At 41.7% G+C, this 21564-nt stretch overlaps 1 protein-coding gene across 7 annotated transcripts in view; it reads right to left on the bottom strand.

The window, feature by feature from the left end:
* Positions 1-21564, bottom strand: part of pcdh15b (protocadherin-related 15b) — a 215080-nt gene that overhangs the window by 106710 nt on the left and 86806 nt on the right. For 6 of the 7 annotated variants that reach the window (XM_036955811.1, XM_036955814.1, XM_021575724.2 and 3 more), the window contains 4 exons: positions 18049-18219; positions 7295-7403; positions 6611-6723; positions 800-1006 (listed from right to left, as the gene is read on the bottom strand). In XM_036955811.1, the coding sequence (XP_036811706.1) occupies positions 800-1006; positions 6611-6723; positions 7295-7403; positions 18049-18219 (600 nt within the window). The remainder of the gene's footprint in view (positions 1-799; positions 1007-6610; positions 6724-7294; positions 7404-18048; positions 18220-21564) is intronic. The other variant, XM_036955813.1, reaches the window with a different exon arrangement.

Here is a 21564-nt window from a genome sequence, read left to right as displayed (position 1 = left end):
GAACTTTTTGGAGTGCATCAAAGCGGGGACCGAGAGACTGAAAAACAGCTTCAATCTCAAGGCCATCAGACTGTTAAACAGCCATCACTAACATTGAGTGGCTGCTGCCAACATACGGACTCATCTCTAGCCACTTTAATAATTACAAATTTAATGTAATAAATGTATCACTACCCACTTTAAACAATGCCACTTTATATAATGTTTACATACCCTACATTACTCATCTCATGTGTATATACGGTACTCTATACAATCTACTGCATCATGCTTATGCCGGTCGGCCATCGCTCATCCATATATTTGTATGTACATATTCTTATTCATTCGTTTACACTTGTATGTATAAGGTAGTTTTTGTGAAATTGTTAGATATTATTGCATGGTCGGAACAAGATGCGCAAGCATTTCGCTACACTCACATTAACATCTGCTAAGCATGTGTATGTGACATAAAATTTGATTTGAGGTAGTGCACAGGATGCAAATTCCTGCATGAAAAAGCTAGCCTTTCCTAACTGCCTGTGTACATTGGTTCCTAACTTCGCGGGGGCTATTCGATGCTAATGCAGTATGCCACAGGATGTTTTTGTGATGGTCAAGGGCAGTCAGTTCTGGAGTGAACCAAGGGCTATATCTGTTCCTGGTTCTACATTTTTTGAATGGGGCATGCTTATTTAAGATGGTGAGGAAAAAACCCTCGGTTCGGTGAATGAAAGACTGAAATAATGAATAAATTAATGAATAAATGAACGAATGAATGAATGAACGAAGAGACTGGTCAGCTATGGGGTCTTACCTCCTCAATGTCGTTGTCCAGAACCTTGATGCCCAGGGGGGTGGTGAGGCTGACGTCAGCGAACAATGTGGTGCCCACTGGCGCTGACTCGATGATGAAGCCCTGGTATGTGGTGTCTTGAAAGTATGGTGCCTGGTTGTTCTCATCCAGAACCTCGATCTGGAGGTTAGCAAACGCAGGCAGGGGGTGGCCGTTGTCCTGCTCTGCCTGGAAAAAAGAAAACGTAAATCTGTGTTCTTATTGGACACGTTCGGGTGGCACCTTCCAGATTCACTTCACCTTAATGAACATGACTGAGAACTACTCAATAAGTGCATGTATGCAGCACTGAGGGTTTCAAAACTCTTTCTTTACAGCACAAGTAATGCTGGGTTCATGGACTAAGCTTTCCAAAGACAACTGATATAAAATAGGGTCGAAAATAACCAATTGAATAACATTTGATGATTTCGACAGCAATCTTTTTGAGTGATACTTATTATTCCTTTGTAATCATATTCCTCTCCAACAAACATGGAAGTACACTGGAAACTCATTAATCCTAGCAAGGCTGTTTGTTCTCTCCATCAGCGATGTTGATCTAATCTATGGCCAATCAGCACGGTTGTGTCAATACAGAGGAATGAAACCGCCTTTACAATTATTGATCATAACAACATAGAGAGAGAGGGGAGGGTGACCCTGAGCCCCTCACAAAAAAAAAAACCACTTTATATGACTGATGACCAAATGAATTCCTTCATTTTTCAGCCTTTTCAGCCGGTTTTTGTCATTATCCCTCCTCCATAATTGATTACTAATGCTCGACCCGTGTCTATAAATTCACCTGTTTTACGTGAACTAATTGAGATGGTGGTCGCCTGTCCTAGAATAGCCTAAACCACGTCCTGTTGAACTCCGTATGATGTCTCGTGTCCAGTCTTATTTTTCAAATAGCTGATTGTCCACACTAAACGACGCGTTACATCGGTGGCACCTGTGTTGGTTTTTTTTGCGTTTTTTTTATGACCGTGGAACCGAATATCTGCTGACACGTGGCTAAATGCTAGCTAGCGTACTGAAGCAGCATTGGACAAATGTTATTCTCATTTGCAGTGCACCATCATCTCCCTCACTGCTAGCTGTCAGACAAGTGAAGCATGAGTATTGGACAGTATTGGGGAAGCTACTCTGAAAAGTTTATCAAGCTACAAATTACTTCACACTGGAGAAAAATTAGAGTTAATTTAATTAAAGTTACTTTGAAAAAGTAGTTCACTACATCCAAAGTATATACTTTGTGAAAAATGATCATATCTAAATCTGAAATGTCATATTCTACAAAATGCAAGAACAGATCACTCTGGAGTCAGACGTTAACAGAATGTGTCATTTTGCCTATTAAACACAAAATGTAGTGTGTAGTTTCATTAGTTAGCTACACCCCTCTTGCTGCTTGTTGGCAGAGAATATATTATGCAGTTTAATTAAAGCTTATTTCTTGCAAGTCTACACATTTTGTCAAGGGGTGCAAATACATTTGTGCAGTTTTAAATCAAATTTTCATGCAATTCTATACATTTTGTCATGTCTAATGTGCATTCATGTGCTATTTAAATTACTTGAATATTACTACAAAATAAATGGCCTAAATAAACAGCCTAAAAAACATTAGCTGACATAGGCTAGATGACATCACTAACAAGTTATATGGGGCGGCAGGGTAGCCTGCGTAGAGCGTTGGACTAGTAACCAAAAGGTTCATATCCCTGAGCTGACAAGGTACAAATCTGTCGTTCTGCCTGTTCCTAGGCCGTCATTGAAAATAAGATATTTGTTCTTAACTGACTTGGCTAGTTAAATAAAGGTAAATAAAAAGCTCTCTAAAGCACATGTGTCAAACTCATTCCATGGAGGGTCAGTAGCTGAGAGTTTTTGCTCAACCCTTGTACTTAATTATTAAGGAACTCCCCTCACCTGGTTGTAGTCTTAATTGGAGAGAAAAAAAATAAAAAAATGCAGACACTCTGCTCTCCGTGGAATGAGTTTGACACCACTGCTCTAAGATATGCAATGACTGACGTGACAAAAGGAACTGATGATGCACTACCCAGTTTTCCAAATTGCACCTTGTGTATTTTACTAGTAGTGTAGCTCAGTGGTTCCCAAACTGTGGCATGCAGACCTACCCACAGTTTGGGAATCACTGAGCTACACCACTACATGGCAAGAAAGTTATTAACTACCTGAAAACACTACTACATGTTAGTTCACTACTCCCCACCATTGGTATTGGACTGTCCACCTGTCTACAACGGCATTACCAACTAAATATTAGTTTTACCGAGGCTTTTACACATCTTGGAAATGTACTTTTGCTTAGTGGACGTAAATGGGCCTTCTCCCACCAGTCTTTGCGGGCCTGAGCCTTGGATTCTACAACTTGGATCAGAGAACGATTCTAGCTACGTGGCTGCATGGGGGCGCACTCGAGCGGGATGACTCTGCTCTCCGACTGCTGGTTATCCATAAAGGATGGATGAAGTTGCCTACCTGTGTGCTGCATGGAAGAACTGTTCTACCAGCTTTTGTTTGTGTGTGTGTGTGTGTGACTTTTTGTGTCAGTATGAAAATGGAAATGATGGAGGCCTTGAGGTCACCACTGCAAAGCTGGGCCTGCTGCGTGCATATGGACGATGCATGGGACAGCAAGTCGGTGGTTACACCAAGTTTGGACACACCTACTCATTGGAAAAGCATTCCAGGTGAAGCTGGTTGAGAGAATGCCAAGTGTGTGCAAAGCTGTCATCAATGCAAAGGGTGGCTACTTTGAAGAATCTCAAATATAAAATATATTTTGATTTGTTTAACACTTGTTTGGTTACTATGTTATTCCATATGTGTTATTTCATAGTTTTGATGTCTTCATTATTATTCTACCATGTAGAATAACCCTGGAATGAGTAGGTGTGTGCAAACTTTTGACTGGTACTTGTATAATTTTCAGAACTATTTTCAATAAAATCTCCAGTTTACTGCATCAAACACCATCCTCCGCTCTGTGCCCATGTCTTGCGATGACTCAACATGGAAGCTAAAGTGTTGTGTGTAACAGCATGGTCCCCATTATCGGCTAGAGGAGTGTGTAACTGTTTAAATATGAAGAGCAACCACTTGTGTCAAAAGCACTTCATAATTCCCTGGTAGGGGAATATCAGTCGATTCGCCCCCCCCCTAAGATCTGATTCTAAGACTATACTGACACCTCGTACAGAAAAAAACCCACATGATTTCACATGAAATTTCACATGTGAAATCATGTGAAAACCTGGTTTTGGGAAACTTTGCATGTAATCACACGTTTTCAAGTGTCATTTCATATTATCACGTGTTGCTTTACATGTTGTCTGAATGTTATCACATTCATTTCACATAGATCACATGTGATTGACGTGCTTTTGGAACATGTGGAATGCATGTGTTTCTTCCGTAAGGGACCTGCGAAAAGCGATCATATCAAACGGAATGAGAGGCAAATCTAAACTTGCAAAAAAGGCAATTATTGAAATGATTACATCTTCAAAGTGTTCTTCATGGTGCAGAACCAAACGCATTCTCCGCAGCTTAATTGAATTACAACGGTGGGATGGTTGACTCCAAATTGGATGGTTGACTCCAAATACTCAATTACGGGTGATTCACATGTCATCATCTCTCAAACCACTCCAATAGTCAATCACATACACTTATCAGTCAAATCTAATGACAATATGATAGTCATCATTAAAGTACATGTTTCTGTCCACCAGACAACCACAGCGCCCTCCCTCCATTCTCTGAGACTATTTCTATTCCTGTACAGTATCTGGATCATACTGTGTATCTATATTTAACACAACCCCAGGGCAGTATAGATTACCACAGTATGAGTCATAATACCCATAAAACCTAGTGGTCAAATAGGGAAATGGTTCCAATCATTTTTTCACTATTCATTTTTCCCATAGGAGATTTTAGAAACACATAAAATAAGGGCTGGGTTTCGTGTAGGCTTACTCTGGCGTGAGGTAAATCTCTCTAGGACAAGGTGACTTTTATCAATATATTCACCTGTATTTAACCCCCAAAAATGTAATGCTAATTAGCTGCTAATGTGGCTATCATAAAGAACTGATGCCATGATGAGACAAGACTGCCGAATCGAGGCATAGGTAAGAATCTCGGGATTAACTATCGAAGGTTAACTAAATATAGTAATTTTATCAATTGGACACATTTCTTTAAATGGACAATTATGTGAACTGTCTTGTGCAAGTTTTAATTTGACACAATACTTGTTAGCAAAGGTGTCAGCTAGAGATGACGTGCAGGAGCTTGCAGGGATTTGTAGTCTTGCATGATGTCTACTTTGATGTTAAATAGCATTTTCGAATCTGTGAGTAAATAGAGCTGAATATTTGTATCAAAGTCACCTTGTCCGAGAGAGATTTACATGGTTATCAAAACATCCCTCCAGGATACAGCCCGTATTTTACGTTTCTAAAATCCCTTATCGGAAGAATAAATGGTGGAAAAACGATTGGAACCATTTTCCTGTTTGACCGCAAGGTTTTATGGGTATTATGACACCTCCACTGTGGGGCTCTGCACAAGCTGTATTTGCAGCCTGGCAAGTTCCAACTCAATGAAGCCTAGAAAAAAACTTTCCATAGTTTCCAACACACACAGATGCCTGTAGAAAGATAACCTGTTTTTGTTTTTTTGCCTTTGTAAAAAAAAAAAAAAAAAAAAAAAAAAAGAGAATGAGCTTTCTCCCCAAGAAGGATTTGCACTCTACACAGTACCTGTCCTTGGACAGGGCAGACTGTAAATGGGGTAACTGCTGAGCTGATCTCTTCCTGTGGTGGGCCACCTTTCTCACTGTTAACACAGTCGTTGTGCAGGAGTCACTTCTCATTCACCCAGCCCAGTCTACCTGTCATGTGAGAGGGATCTGTCCAATATCTGGGGGGTAGCTGCCTGCTCCTGAGCTCAGGCTAGGACGGAGGGAGAGGGGAGGGCACTCACCGCTCACCTTCCCCTCACCGACTCCTGAAGCAGAAAATCTCTCAAGCACGTTGCTGGTTGATACCGCTACCAATCTGGCCGTCAGCATGCAGCAGCGCGAGCATGACACTACACACACACACACACACATCTAATTCAAACACTACACACTGCCTGACTATTTAATTCACACACACACTACATGCATATCTATGTCACACATGCAAGGTTGAACTGAAGCCCCCTACATATGAACACAGTATCATATAACCCATAGCTTGCACTGGGCTCTTTCGTCTTTGATCTGGAGTCTGAGACACCTGTAGTACAGGAGTTTCCCCCTGTGCCGATAAGGGAGCTTTATCTATATAAGCTCATGTCCATACTCCCCCCTCGGAGTGTGAGGATCCTTGTAGCATGCAGAATGTTCCTAACGGATCACCGCCCTCTGGAGTTTAAAGCAACAAGCCTCGTCGGCAGTTGTGTGTGTGTGATACCTGACTCATCCTGATGGGGGTTTTAGCACCGCTCACTGCCTAACCTGCTCTCTCTCTCACACACACACACACACACACACACACACACACACACACACACACGCGCACACACACACGCACACACACACGCACACACACACGCACACGCACACACAGCCAGTCCATCCCCAGTCTCTGCCTCTCTCTCTAGCTGTGAATTATTGGATCATTCCCCCTCTTATTCAGAATGAAAGACCATGATCTTGTCACGAAGACAGCATGCCGGGCTACAGAGCTTTATTCTTATTACCTTGATTACCAAGTCAAATCTTTGATACAGGTCCCTGTTGAGTGGTTTGAGGAGCATCAGCTTGGCAGTGGTTCGGTTGAGAGAGAAGAAGTCGGCGTACTTCTCAGGCTTACCTAAACAGGGTACAGGGAAATAATTGACCGTCATGTTGAAGGTCAGGGGAGAAGTTGGAGGCTTTATGAAAGTAAGTGCCTGTTTCACCATTTTCTTTAATGCCCCTTGCACTACACGAATGTGAATGTAATTCTAATGAAAAGTATTGAAAAGACTCATAATCTTTAGATATAATTTCATATTGTCAATGTATGTCAGAAAATATAAAAATATCAGGCATCTCCTTACTGGCCTCCCAGAGAGCCGGGGGAGCGAGATGGGAGCATTGCACAGTTGCATAGTTCCCTACAGCCCTGCACTGTCAGTTCTCATCTCAGCTCTCCACAGGTGGCTCCCTGCTCCCCTTCGCCAGAAACGCATCCCATCCTCACCCGCCTCCTTCTCGTCCCTCCATTGCATACTCTCTCCCTCCCTGCCACCACCATCAGCCTTTCGGTTAGAGCTGCACTGCCGAGCCCCCATAACCACCACTCCTTACACTGGAGATAGCTATCCCCTCTGCATGACCTGGCATGGGAGCGGTACAGTGGTGACGGAATATAGATGACAGCAGTGTTGACGGGTACCTACCAATGAGGATGGAGTAGAGTATTCCTGGCCTCTCAGAGGGAGGCTGGATGTTCCTGTCCTGGTCCACGGCCTGAATGATGGGCGTCACGTTGACAGGGTTCACTTTGCTCTGAAAGGAAAGAGTAATGGTTAGTTCTATCTGTCAATACTCAGAAATGAGCCATTTACACAGTGTGGGATGCGGGGGCTTCCATTCTTAATGGGATAAAAGGCTGGCGAAAAGAAAAGTTGGAGAATTAATGCATGGTGTGCAATCTCCACCAATTAGTTACCTTTGGGTTTCACAGCAGCGACAGCAACATAATTGCCGTGTTTCAGTTGTACCTTTAAACATCATGGTCAAAGCAGAAATTATGTAGATTGTGCTGGCTTGTTTTGCAGTAAAATGTCTATTCATAAAACAGTGAAAACTCATAAGCTGGATGATGTGAGGAAGGAAATTATTATATATAATGTGGACCTCTTTATCACAGCACCCGTCACAAAAAGCAATAAACTGCAGACATTTGTTTCCTCCTGAAGCAACATTTATTTTAGTCATTTAAGAGGTTGAAACCACAAGAGAGAGAGAGAGAGAGAGAGAGAGAGAGAGAGAGAGAGAGAGAGAGAGAGAGAGATGAGGAGAGGGAGAGAGATTGAGAAAGAGTTGCAAGAGAGAGAGAGAGTGTGTTTGCGAGAGAGAGACTCCAGAGAGAGAGAGGGAGAACTGGAAGAGAGAAATAACGATATGGAGTGAGTAACTGGTCCTTCACTCCAAGTTTTCCCAGCCTAGGGGGAGGAGTAAATTGTCTACTCCCTGTCAGCTCGTCTGCATAGATGTGCAGAAGCACAAGCACCACGCCGGCCTAGTCTCAGTCCCAGTAAATAAGCAGCTCATTTATAATTCAACTCTACTCAGAGAAACCAAGTGAAACTGCTAAAAGTGAAGATGTTAGCTGCCTGGATGCCTCTGCAATAAGGCTCTGGGATAATATGTGTGTGCCTGTGTGTGTGCCTGTGTATCACGGGATTGTGTGTCAGCATTAGCCGTACAGAGACCCCATTGGGTAATTGTGATCCCTGTGTGCTGGGAAGAGGTCTCGAGCAGCTGCTGTAAACACACACACAGGTAGGACCATATGCTCTGGGGGCTGGTTGGCAGGAAACTGCAATTTGTGACAAACATTGACGACAAATCTGTGACGAGCTGGAGGAGTAGACGCTGTTTGTATGAAAAGTAATTACAGACATCTTGGTTTCATTACCTGGTAGAGTATCAAGATAACAAGGAGGCAAGACATTCATACCAGCAAACGTAATATAGCCACCTGGAATAAAGCATTGGATTTAAAAGTCAAGTTCTGCATCTCCAAATGGAAGTAAAGCCTTTTCCTCCTATCACTGTTACCCATTGTCCTTGATCATCATGCTTCACACAGCCCTATGAGTAGTCATTAAGTAGCGGTGAACATGGTCTCCTCTCTGCTCTGTACATCTCCCGCCTGGCTCATCATGGACCGCTGGTAACAGTCTGAGCATGGACCTTTGGCAATGATTTATCTCTGTGGGGCCCATTGTAATCTCAGCACCTGCAATTACAATGGCTCCAGTATGACTGCAGTAAATCTAATGACTCTGTGGGGCCCTCTCCTCGGTGGACAGACAAGCTATGATGATACTCCCTAAGTCAGCCCTTAGTCACTAGCAGTATGATAAGGAACTACCCCAGTTGGCAAATAACGTTCTGAGAACCATATGTTTCTTAAAGCTTGGTGAGAGCTTGGTTGTCCTTTGGTTATTTTGCATACAACCATTCCAAAACTGTCTGAGAATGGTACAGGCTACTTGCTTGGCTTTGAAACATTCTTAGAACATTGAAGGAACTTGACCAAAAAAAAAACTTTTGTTGGGCAATTTCATTAATTTAACTGAACGTTTCCTAAAAGTTCAAACCTTGGGAATGTTGTCAAATAGTTCAGAGAACGTTAAGAAGCAACGTTCTCCTGTGGGAATTTCAGTATAGGGCTGGGCAGTATACTGTGTTTTACTATACCGCTATGAATGCAACGACCGGCTTGGGTTTTTACTTGACCTTCTATAACTGTGTTTCAATGTCTGGTTTGTTCAATTTGATACACTATTCTGCCGTGTGTAGCACGTTTTTATAGTTTACTCCGCTACTTGAGTCATCTCTCTCCTCTCCCCCTCTCTCTCTCTCTCTCCATGCCGCTTCCCACACAGACCAAGCCCTGGCCCCTGTCACTCAAGGAGCACAGTTGTTGTTGCTTGACCATGAGACCACCTGCGGTCAATCTGCATGGTCAATGCAGCACATACAAAATGATGCTGATGATCAGCTTCTTAATATACACTGAGTGTACGAAACATTAGAAACGCCATCCTAATATTGAGTTGCACACCCCTTTTCCCTCAGAACAGCCTCAATTCATTGGGGTATGGACATTTACAAGGTGTCGAAAGTGTTCCACGGGGATGCCGGCCCATGTAGACTCCAATGCTTCCCACAGTTGTGTCAAGGTGGCTGGATGTCCTTTGGGTGTTTGAACCGTTCTTGATGCACACGGAAAACTGTTGAGTGTGAAAAACCCAAAAGCGTTGCAGTTCTTGACACACTCAAACCGATGAGCCTGGCACCTACTACCATACCCAGTTCAAAAGGTACTTAAATATTTTGTCTTGACCATTCACCCTCTGAATGGCACACATACACAATCCATGTGTCAATTGTCCCAAGGCTTAAAAATCCTTCTTTAACCTGATTAATCTCCACTGATTGAAGTGGATTTAACAAGTGACATCAATAAGGGTTCATCTGGATTCACCTGGTCAGTTTATGTCATGGAAAGAGCAGGTGTTCCTAATGTTTTGTACCCTCAGTGTAAATCCACAGGTGTTATATAATTACACTATTCGTTTGTGCATCTTACTCTCTGTAAACAGTTAGTCTTTTCTTAGCAAAACCGCTAATGCTAATCAGCTGGCTAGCGAGATAATAAATGCACTGAGTCAGAGCAAACGTAGCTAGCTAATACAGCCTGATACCAGTGATGGTGTAGGCCCAAATCAGCATGTTGTTTGTGCAACAGTTTCTTCTAAATCAAAGAGGAATAGGTGAAGCATGAATATGTTAGCTACATCAAGTAGCTAAGAGAGAAAACATTTAACGTAGCCAAAGATTACAGGGTCCCCTAGGAAACCACGACCAACAGTTTGATTCCTACCCTGTCACAATAACTCCTCCCTGGCTTTTTCATTGGTTATCATGTCAAACCACACTGTATTCATAGTGCCCACTCTTATAATCTAACTATATAATTAGAACATGATCCATTAGTTTTTTACACTGCTGCTACGCTGTTTTTCAGTCACCTCACCCCTACCTACATGTACAAATGACCTCGACTAACCTGTACCCCCGCACACTGACTCGGTACCGGTACCCCCTGTATATAGCCTCGTTATTGTTATTTTGTGTTACTTTTCATAATTCTTTACTTTCATTTATTTGGTAAATATTTGGTAAGCATTTCATGGTAAGGTCTATATTTTTGGTCAACATGTTGTATTCATCGCATGTGACAAATAAAGTTGTGTTTATTCTTCAATCAAGTTGAATTTTGGTTGGAATTGAGTTGATTCAAGGCAAGGGATTATCATTTTGATGATGCGTGATACTTCATTTAGAAGCCTGTATGAAAAAAGTAGAATGTCTACTCTAGGTCTGTCCTTTTCTTTAAATGGGACTGCAGCAGGCAGAAAATATTTGTGTCCGACAGACTATACACTAAGAAATGAGAATCCCTCAATGGTTCTTTGGGAAGAGTGGTGGTTATTTGTGGAACTATACTGACCCAAAGAACCCTTGCGCACTTCAATGGTTCTTTACAGGTCAAAAGTATTTCCTATTTTAATGATAATTCAAATGTAGGGGTGGTGGCTCATTAGAATATTTTGGGGTGTGGTTTGTTCACAACTCTTTTTGTACAACCGTGAGTGAGAGTTTGAGTTTATTTGAGTTTATTTTTATTTTTACAGGGACAGTGCACATTAATCAACGTTTCAGTAAAAGTGCCGGTTTTAGCCAGCCGGCTAATTTTCAACCGCAGTCCCTGGGCAGGTTATTAAAAACAATTACAATATAGACAATAGCAACATAGAACAAGCAAGACATAGCAACATAGGACAAGCAAGACATAGCATACAGACAGAGCAACATAGGACAAGCAAGACGTAGCTTACAGACAGAGCAACATAAAACAAAAAGCAGCAAGACAAAATTCATAAAAGTAACAAAGTGTTTCCACACCTCACAAGCTACAGACAACATGGAAAGCGGCAACACACAGCTAGGGACCATGTTCACAAATCTGATTGACCTTTAGCCATGTCTTCAAGCATTTTGTGAAAGTGTGATATGTGGTGCAGTTATGTGTGTCTGATGGCAGTGTATTCCAGACATGGGAAGCTCTCACAGAGAATGCAGATTTACTAAAGGTGCTTTTCCTTAGGGGAACTATACAGTCACCTCTCATGGCAGACCTTGTGGATCTGCTGCCATATGTCAGAGTGTCATTCCAGTTTCTCTCATCTGTTGTGCTAAGCAGTTTGTTCTGTATTACTATGGCCAGTGACAGTGTCTTATAAAAGACTGGTGTATGGCCTTGTGTCAATTGTGAAAGCTTGATTAAGTCAGCAGTCCTCAATTCTCTCAGGGACCCCCAGCCATTCCCCCAGCCATTATCTAAATAATATTAACAATATGGCTACTAAACCCAAATAAATATATTCTCCATAAAGGTTCCATAAAGAAGCATCAAAAATGGTTCAATATAGCCCCACACTAAAGACGAATGGTTCTATATAACAGGTTATTAGGCATGTAACCATAGCAGAACCTTTTTTTGGCCCTACATAGAACCTTAGGAAAGAGTTCTTTATAGCACCATGCAAGTTCCATTTAGAACCTGATGAGCGTGGTTCTTTATAGAACCTTCAAAAAAAGGTTCCATATAGCACCAAAAAGGGTTATGCTATGGTTAAAAGCTAAATAACCAGTTATATAGAACCCTTCGTCATAACAATGTATATTTCATGTGACAGATACACAACTAGGCATGATGCCAAATGAATGTGTTTACTTTGATCTGATCGACAACGTAACGATGACTCCTCGGCAGACCGGACAGAGTCCTCCGCTCCGTGGTCCATAAATCAACGATTGACTGAACGTTAGCTGGCCGTTTTAAAGGCTGAACTAGAGGAAGATTGGCTTTTGGAGGGATCGGTTGAAAAGCACGGGAAGATTTTGTTAGTGTAATTAACCGAGGATGGATTCTCTGTAGGGGTGTGATCTGTGATGGCATAACGAACGAATAGCAGCCCTGTGCTCACACCTCTACTCCCACTCAACCACAGGAGGACACGCCAAAAGACTGCTCTACTCTACTCTGATGAACCCAACCTTCCAATTAAACAGCTTCCAGACTCCTGTATGATACATTGTGAACACTGACAAAGAACTTACATCAAAAGACTATCTGGCATATTTTGACGTGATTTGCAATTTCAGCACCTGTGTTCAAAAATCGGCTAATTACCCATGGTGAAGCACAGTTTAGCAAAACATACGACTTGCATTATAGATTTGAATTACTTGTCTGTTCACATCTTTATTATTAGCTGCATCTTATTCCATCTTTACATTTCAGCCTTGGAATAAATGAGCCAGTGAATGAATATATTGCATGCAGCCGACTTTCCTTTCCATTTTATGCACACCCGTCACAAACAAAACAATTACGCTCCACTCAACACTGGGGTACAACACTTTCCAAGCCCCCTGTTGTAATTGTCAACAGACACCAGCAGTAGCTTTACCCACAGTTCCCTCGGTGCCATTTCTAATCTGATATCTGGGCTCTGATGGTATGTTAGATCCTGCCGACACCAGCTACAGAGGATGTCCAGAGTGCTGCTGCGTATGGATGGGGGGAGAAAAAATGGTAGAATTCACAGAGGACACAGCATTGGAGAGCCACTCCAGCCTCACCACGGATGTTCTTACTGCTCCGGAGAGGCTCACTAGCTCTCTGCTATGGAGGGATATAAAAAGGCGGAGTGATCAGCTTGTCTTGGGGAAAGTACCTCCACTCCAGTGGAGGCTGGTGGGAGGAGTCATAGCAGGGCGGGTCATTGTAATGGATGGAATGGAATAATAGGAACGGTATCAAATGCATCAACACATATGGAAACCACATTTGACTCTGTACCATTCATTCCATTACAATGAGCCAGTTCCTCCTATATAGCTCCTCCCACCAGCCTTCACTCCTCCACTCTCCTATCCTCTACTTATGAGCATTCTCCCTGGGACAAGACGGCCGGCCCATGGCTCCTGCTCCCCAGAATGTCTCACTGTGTCCTGGATCCTCGGCGGAGAAGTGTAAGCAGAAGTGTAACTTTGGGACAAACAGCTAAAGGAGTTTTTACAACCTGGCCTATTAGCTGTTTCGCCATCTCTCCCTCCTCCTCCTCTCCAATCACAAGCTTAGATTTACTTGAGTGGTACTGAGAAGAAATAAATAAGTTGAAGCCTTATTTAAATGTTTCATCAAGCACCGATGGAGGAGATACGAGAGGCACATTTAGGAGATAGCAGTTGAGCTCCCTGACACAATTGAGAGGACGTCTGAGAGAGACAAGAGGAATATAACAGGACTTCATCATTACAGTGTGAATCTGAAATAGCCCCCTGGGAGTGATGGGATTGATGGGGATGGCATTCTTGGAAGGATGAGGATGAGGTGGGGGTGTTTTGTAGACCTGATAAGAGGTTATGTTGCCATTGCCACTGCATACATAGTCAGAATCAGGGCCCCTCACATAATGTCATCTCTCAGAGCACTCGTAAACCATGTCCTTGAGTGCGTTCTTGCTGGCGTAAAAGTCCAGCCCCCAGCCTCCCAAATCAGTGGCGTAAACTTAAGGCTCCTATTACCTTGTTCTGTCATTTGGCTGCAGGGTGTTGAAGGATCTCAACGTAAGCAAATTCTGTTTTCGTAAACTGTAATTAAAAAATACAAATATTTAGCTTTTATGTGGATAATGGTGTGTCTATATAGATTGTGTACAGGCTTGTCTCCCATATGGATCTTCTCTTTGTGCCAGACTGGGTTCAAGTGACTTCTGTTCATTTTTTCCCTTTTTTTCCTGTATGTATGTATGTATGTATGTATGTATGTATGTATGTATGTATAGTGGGGCAAAAAAGTATTTAGTCAGCCACCAATCGTGCAAGTTCTCCAACTTAAAAAGATGAGAGAGGCCTGTAATTTTCATCATAGGTACACTTGGCAGAAAAACATCATAGGTCTCTTTGCAGAAAAACAGCCCCAAAGCATGATGTTTCCACCCCCATGTTTCACAGTAGGTACGGTGTTCTTTGGATGCAACTCAGCATTCTTTGTCCTCCAAACATGATGAATTTAGTTTTTACCAAAAAGTTATATTTCGGTTTCATCTGACCATGACATTCTCCCAATCTTTTTCTGGATCATCCAAATTCTCTGTAGCAAACTTCAGACGGGCCTGGACATGTACTGGCTTAAGCAGGGGGACACGTCTGGCACTGCAGGATTTGAGTCCCTGGCAGCGATTATCAGTGGTCTTGTATGTCTTCCATTTCCTAATAATTGCTCCCACAGTTGATTTCTTCAAACCAAGTTGCTTACCTATTGCAGATTCAGTCTTCCCAGCCTGGTGCAGGTCTACAATTTTGTTTCTGGTGTCCTTTGACAGCTCTTTGGTCTTGGCCATAGTGGAGTTTAGAGTGTGACTGTTTGAGGTTGTGGACAGGTGTCTTTTATACTGATAACAAGTTCAAACAGGTGCCATTAATACAGGTAACGAGTGGAGGACAGAGGAGCCTCTTAACTTCTTCGATATAGGGGGCGCTCTTTTAATTTTTGGATGAAAAACGTTCCCGTTTTAAACAAGATATTTTGTCACGAAAAGATGCTCAACTATGCATATAATTGACAGCTTTGGAAAGAAAACACTGACATTTCCAAAACTGCAAAGATATCATCTGTGAGTGCCACAGAACTGATGTTACAGGCGAAACATAGATAAAAATCCAATCAGGAAGTGCCACATTTTTTGAAACCGCCTCATTCCAATGACTCCTTATATGGCTGTGAAGGAGCTAGGAGTCAGCTTGCGTTTTCCACGTTTTCCCCAAGGTGTCTACAGCATTGTGATGTATTTGTAGGCATATCATTGGAAGATTGACCATAAGAGACTACATCTACCCGGTTGTCGCTTGGTGTCCTCCGTTGCAATTATTGCATAATCTCCAGCTGCAGTATTTTTCCGTTTGCTTCTGATGAGAAGCCAACTGCCACCACTGATAGATTATCGAATAGATATGTGAGAAACACCTTGAGGATTGATTCTAAACAACGTTGCCATATTTCTGTCGATATTATGCAGCTAATTTGGAAAAAAGTTTGGCGTTGTAAGTGACTTCATTTTCCGGTCTTTTTCTTAGCCAAACGTGATGAACAAAACGGAGCTATTTCATCTACACAAATAATATTTTTGGAAAAAATGAACATTTGCTATCTAATTAAGAGTCTCGTCATTGAAAACATTCGAAGTTCTTCAAAGGTAAATGGTTTTATTTGAATGCTTTTCTTGTTTTTGTGAAAATGTTGCCTGCTGAATGCTAGGCTTAATGCTATGCTAGGCTATCAATACTCTTACACAAATGCTTGTGTAGCTTTGGTTGAAAAGCATATTTTGAAAATCTGAGATGACAGTGTTGTTAACAAAAGGCTAAGCTTGTGTTTGAATATATTTATTTAATTTGCGATTTTCATGAATAGGAAACGTTGCGTTATGGTAATGAGCTTGAGGCTATGATTACGCTCCCGGATATGGGATTGCTCGTCGCTAGAGGTTAAAGAAGAAGTTACAGGTTTGTGAAAGCCAGAAATCTTGCTTGTTTGTAAGTGACCAAATACTTATTTTCCACCATAATTTGCAAATAAATTCATAAAAAATCATACAATGTAATTTTCTTGATTTTTTCCCCTAATTTTGTCTGTTGAAGTGTACCTATGATGAAAATTACAGGCCTCATCTTTTTAAGTGGGAGAACTTGCACAATTGGTGGCTGACTAAATACTTTTTTGCCCCACTGTATGTATGTATCTGTGTTTGTATGTATGTATGTATGTATGCATGTATGTATGCATGTATGTATGCATGTACAGTATGTATGTGATGCACAATGCAGAGAACACTGGAATAATTATTATTATTTAATTACCATGGTGAGTTATTGTAATGTTTGTTTGTGTGTCAATTAATCCCATAAGGGATGGGTCGCCAATTGACGATGTGACACATAAATTTGGTGAGGCTCTTAGTGTACCACTGCCGTCTCAAGGTCATAGTTTGACCTGTAACTCTATCTTTCTTAGGATATTGCCTAATGTTTGGAAAAAATGTCATTTTTAAAACTTTTCTGCAAAAATGTTGCTTGGTAGTATCAATGGAATGGACTAACAATGGCATTGGCCTGTATTGCAGTACTACTCAAGGTCTTTGTTTTTGTGCAGTCTGGGATTCAATCGCCGGGTGTTTTCAAGTCATGAGTGATAATAACTAGACTTTTCTAGATTAATTTAAGGCATTTTAATGGGGTTGCCTGGAAAAAGCAATTGTCCTTGTTTCTGTGAGTATCCATTTTACATTTGGATTAGTAATACTTTAAAGGAATCACTGATTCTACTCAAGGTAAGAGAGCCCAAAGTGTAAAAGTAATTACCTGTGAATTATCTGTCCTGTAATTATAGCATTTTCATGCTTCCATGACTCAGCCATTTACTTCTGGTAGACTTTGATCAAGAGAGACTGCCTACCTAGATCAGTGAACACAAATCAATAGAACTGACAAGGAGATATGTTGATAATCATTCTACATGAGAAAACACGTGTCACGCTGTTTGGAGTTTAAATCTAATCTAGTCGAAAATACTTCCATACACAGTAGCCCTGACAAGTCAACAGGATTCCTCCAATCATAAGAAGTGTCTGTCATCTGTATAGAACGCTACAATGCATTCACAATAGCAAACCACTACTGCTATTGTGAAAGACTAATCTAACGCTGGGTTGAGGAAGTTCTGTTGGATGGGGGTCAAAGGAGAAATGTTTGTCTTGTTCGGTCCTGTCACTTGTTTCTTTGTCCATGTGTACCTGTCTTACCAATAACAATTTTAAAAAATGGGATCACGAAAAAAGCAAAAACAATAGTGCATCAGTGGTCGATAATGTTCATAGTCATTCTCATCATTTGAACTTGCATCATCATGATGATTGTCCATGAATAACACATGAAATATATCACTGCCCATGAATCTAGCATAAATCTATCGCTATCATAAATCGAATAGCCCTGCGTATTCAAAGCCATAATCTTGGAAATGAGCTTAAAAACAGAGGAAATCACACTGAGCCTCGTGTTTAATATTAATATGAGCGCACCCATGCTGCTGACATAAATGGCTCCTGAGGCTGACATACAAACAGAGGCCCAGAGAAGCCAAGCTGTCTCTCAGCTACCTCTCTCCCCAGCGCTGGGAGGAGTGAGCTGCCTCTCAAGCAGCCCTGTTTGAATAGAGGGACATGTCAAATGTTTCTACTCAGCATGGGTTCTAGAGCTGGGGCTGGTCTGCAGTAACACTTACTGGGTCAGTGAGCTCCAGGATGTGGGCCCGGTAGGTGAGGGGGCTGCAGTCACGCGTGTTGTCGACCAGGGAGCAGGGCAGGAACATAGGCCCCAGGTCATCCCCATCCAACACGTCTACGGTCAGGGTGGTGGTGGCGGTGCGTCGTTCGTTGGGGTACGGGGCACGGTCCTACAGGGGGAGATTATTATTTACAAAATTGTATTTATCCTTTATTTAACCACATTGAGATTGAAATCCATTTTCAATCCAGAAAGCTGCATACATATACAGTGGGGCAAAAACCGCATTTAGACAGCCACAAATTGTGCAAGTTCTCCCACTTAAAAAGATGAGAGAGGCCTGTAATTTTCATCATAGGTACATTTCAACTATGACAGACAAAATGAGAAAAAAAATCCAGAAAATCACATTGTAGGATTTTTTATGAATTTATTTGCAAATTATGGTGGAAAATAAGGATTTGGTCAATAACAAAAGTTTCTCAATACTTTGTTATATAGCCTTTGTTGGCAATGACAGAGGTCAAACGTTTTCTGTAAGTCTTCACAAGGTTTTCACACACTGTTGCTGGTATTGTGGCCCATTCCTCCATGCAGATCTCCTCTAGAGCAGTGATGTTTTGGGGCTGTTGCTGGGCAACACGGACTTTCAACTCCCTCCAAAGATTTTCTATGGGGTTGAGATCTGGAGACTGGCTAGGCCACTCCAAGACCTTGAAAGCTTCTTACGAAGCCACTCCTTCGTTGCCCGGGCGGTGTGTTTGGGATCATCGGGATCACCAGCCACGTTTCATCTTCAATGCCCTTGCTGATGGAAGGAGGTTTTCACTCAAAATCTCACGATACATGGCCCCATTCATTATTTCCTTTACACGGATCAGTCATCCTGGTCCCTTTGCAGAAAAACAGCCCCAAAGCATGATGTTTCCACCCCCATGCTTCACAGTAGGTATGGTGTTCTTTGGATGCAACTCAGCATTCTTTGTCCTCCAAACACAACAAGTTGAGTTTTTACCAAAAAGTTATATTTTGGTTTCATCTGACCATATGACATTCTCCCAATCTTCTTCTGGATCATCCAAATGCTCTCTAGCAAACTTCAGACGAGCCTGGACATGTACTGGCTTAAACAGGAGGACACGTCTGGCACTGCAGGATTTGAGTCCCTGGCGGCGTAGTATGTTACTGATGGTAGGCTTTGTTACTTTGGTCCCAGCTCTCTGCAGGTCATTCACTAGGTCCCCCCGTGTGGTTCTGGGATTTTTGCTCACCGTTCTTGTGATCAATTTGACCCCACGGGGTGAGATCTTGCGTGGAGCCCCAGATCGAGGGAGATTATCAGTGGTCTTGTATGTCTTCCATTTCCTAATAATTGCTCCCACAGTTGATTTCTTCAAACCAAACTGCTTACCTATTGCAGATGCAGTCTTCCCAGCCTGGTGCAGGTCTACAATTTTGTTTCTGGTGTCCTTTGACAGCTCTTTGGTCTTGGCCATAGTGGTGTTTGAGGTTGTGGACAGGTGTCTTTTATACTGATAAGTTCAAACAGGTGCCATTAATACAGGTAACGAGTGGAGGACAGAGGAGCCTCTTAAAGAAGAAGTTACAGGTCTGTGAGAGCCAGAAATCTTGCTTGTTTGTAGGTGACCAAATACTTATTTTCCACCATAATTTGCAAATAAATTCATAAAAAATCCTACAATGTGATTTTCTTGATTTTTTTTCCTCATTTTGTCTGTTGAAGTGTACCTATGATGAAAATTACAGGCATCTCATCTTTTTAAGTGGGAGAACTTGCACAATTGGTGGCTGACTAAATACTTTTTTGCCCCACTGTAGTTTCACATGAAACACAACCTGGAGTGTAGTGGAGCGGGCTCACTTTTTTCAATTTGAGAATGCACGGAGCTGGTAAAACAATTTCTGGAAAATGTATTTGGATACATTTGAAATAAATGAAATGTATTTACCACTAAAATTCCATGAAAAACAATAGGTTGACAAACCAAATAAATATGTACAGCAGCCTAGAGGTAGGGAAGATTTCTTCCCCGTCTTCTTTCTGGCAGCGGTGAGAATGATGAAGAACTATAGGCGTGTATGCACTGAAGAGGCCATTCGGAGGCTTGACCACTTTGGCCAGTCAGAACGTTGAATAAAAAAATCTAAATTCACTGTGCGTCTGCCTTGATGTTCATAAAACTCCACGGACCCCCTCTTGTGAAGTGGAACCCAGAACGATACGTGCCCACTTAGTTATGGCAACACTGTTCCGCCGAGGACACCCAAACCAGAGTGGCCACCGCAAAACCCAAGGAGCCTGCCACTCTCTGGATGTTGCTGTAGCCCTGCTTGGGATATTTAGCCCACACTGGTTAGTTGTTGAGACACAGGGCCTGTTTTAGCTTGGTGTGTCGGGGTGAGCAATTGGAAATGTCAATTGGGGGAAGTTGGAAGTAATAATGCATTTAGGTTATAGTTTATTGAGATGCATAAATACACCACATCAAAAGCTTGATTTTATGGCTGTTTTAAAATTAATTTCCTACAATTCTATGCAGTAATTATTTATGTTCACTACCCGGTCAATTGATATTGATAGCATGTTTAATCTATGCAAATAAATTATATGAATTGATAGTTCACTTTTTATTCTGTAATAGGGTATATTGTAGCCATGTGTCAAGCTAATCAAATCAAAGTATATTTATGATACAGCGCGTAAGCTACACAATACAATGAAATGCCTACTTGGAAATAAAGCTCTCCTAGCAATCTATATGTATTTGTATATATATTAGGCTATAGTCTACACATGGCTATACCACAGTCTTAGGTCCTATTAGGCTGTCCTTCAGCACCACAAGTTGGTTCAACATCTTTAACATCATTCCGCGATCCTGGCGCTGTCCCTTTCAGCACCAACGAAGGCCGCTTCCATCGCTTGAAATGACATCTCATCCATACTGATCACTTATTATTATTATTATTATTACAAATAGAAGATGATCACTTCTCACAATGGTGCTTGTTTAGTAAAGTTAGATCAAAGCTGAATCAAATGTCTCACAAGATCACATAATGAGGAATTAGCATTTTACATAACAGAACCAAATAGAATATCATAGTAAGAGTATCATAGTATATTCTATAATTGACTGATCTAAAAGAATAGCACCACACTACTCGACACAACACAACATAAAACAACTATGAATGGAAGTTAAAACAGTGCAAAGTGCATCAGAGAACTTAGATTGCACGCTCTCAAACCTGATCTAAAATGGTCAACAGCCCTCCTATCTGGGATGTATAATCATCAATGAGAATAAAATGATCTTGTTTTAAGTCCTTTTGCGAAGTGTTCCTAGATTATGGGGCAGCAATCCTAAAAGCACTCTTACCAATCTCTGTTCTTGTGTTCGGAACAGTTCTGTGAATATATTGGCAGCTGCCCTAAAATGGACTTATAGACAAACATTAAGGCCTACTGTACCAATGAGCCTGTCGCCTT

Source organism: Oncorhynchus mykiss, chromosome 20 (genome assembly GCF_013265735.2).
Source record: "Oncorhynchus mykiss isolate Arlee chromosome 20, USDA_OmykA_1.1, whole genome shotgun sequence".
Taxonomy (NCBI): Eukaryota; Metazoa; Chordata; class Actinopteri; order Salmoniformes; family Salmonidae; genus Oncorhynchus; species Oncorhynchus mykiss.
The sequence above is the reverse complement of the archived record's forward strand: the minus strand, read 5'-3'. Positions and strand labels throughout refer to the sequence as shown.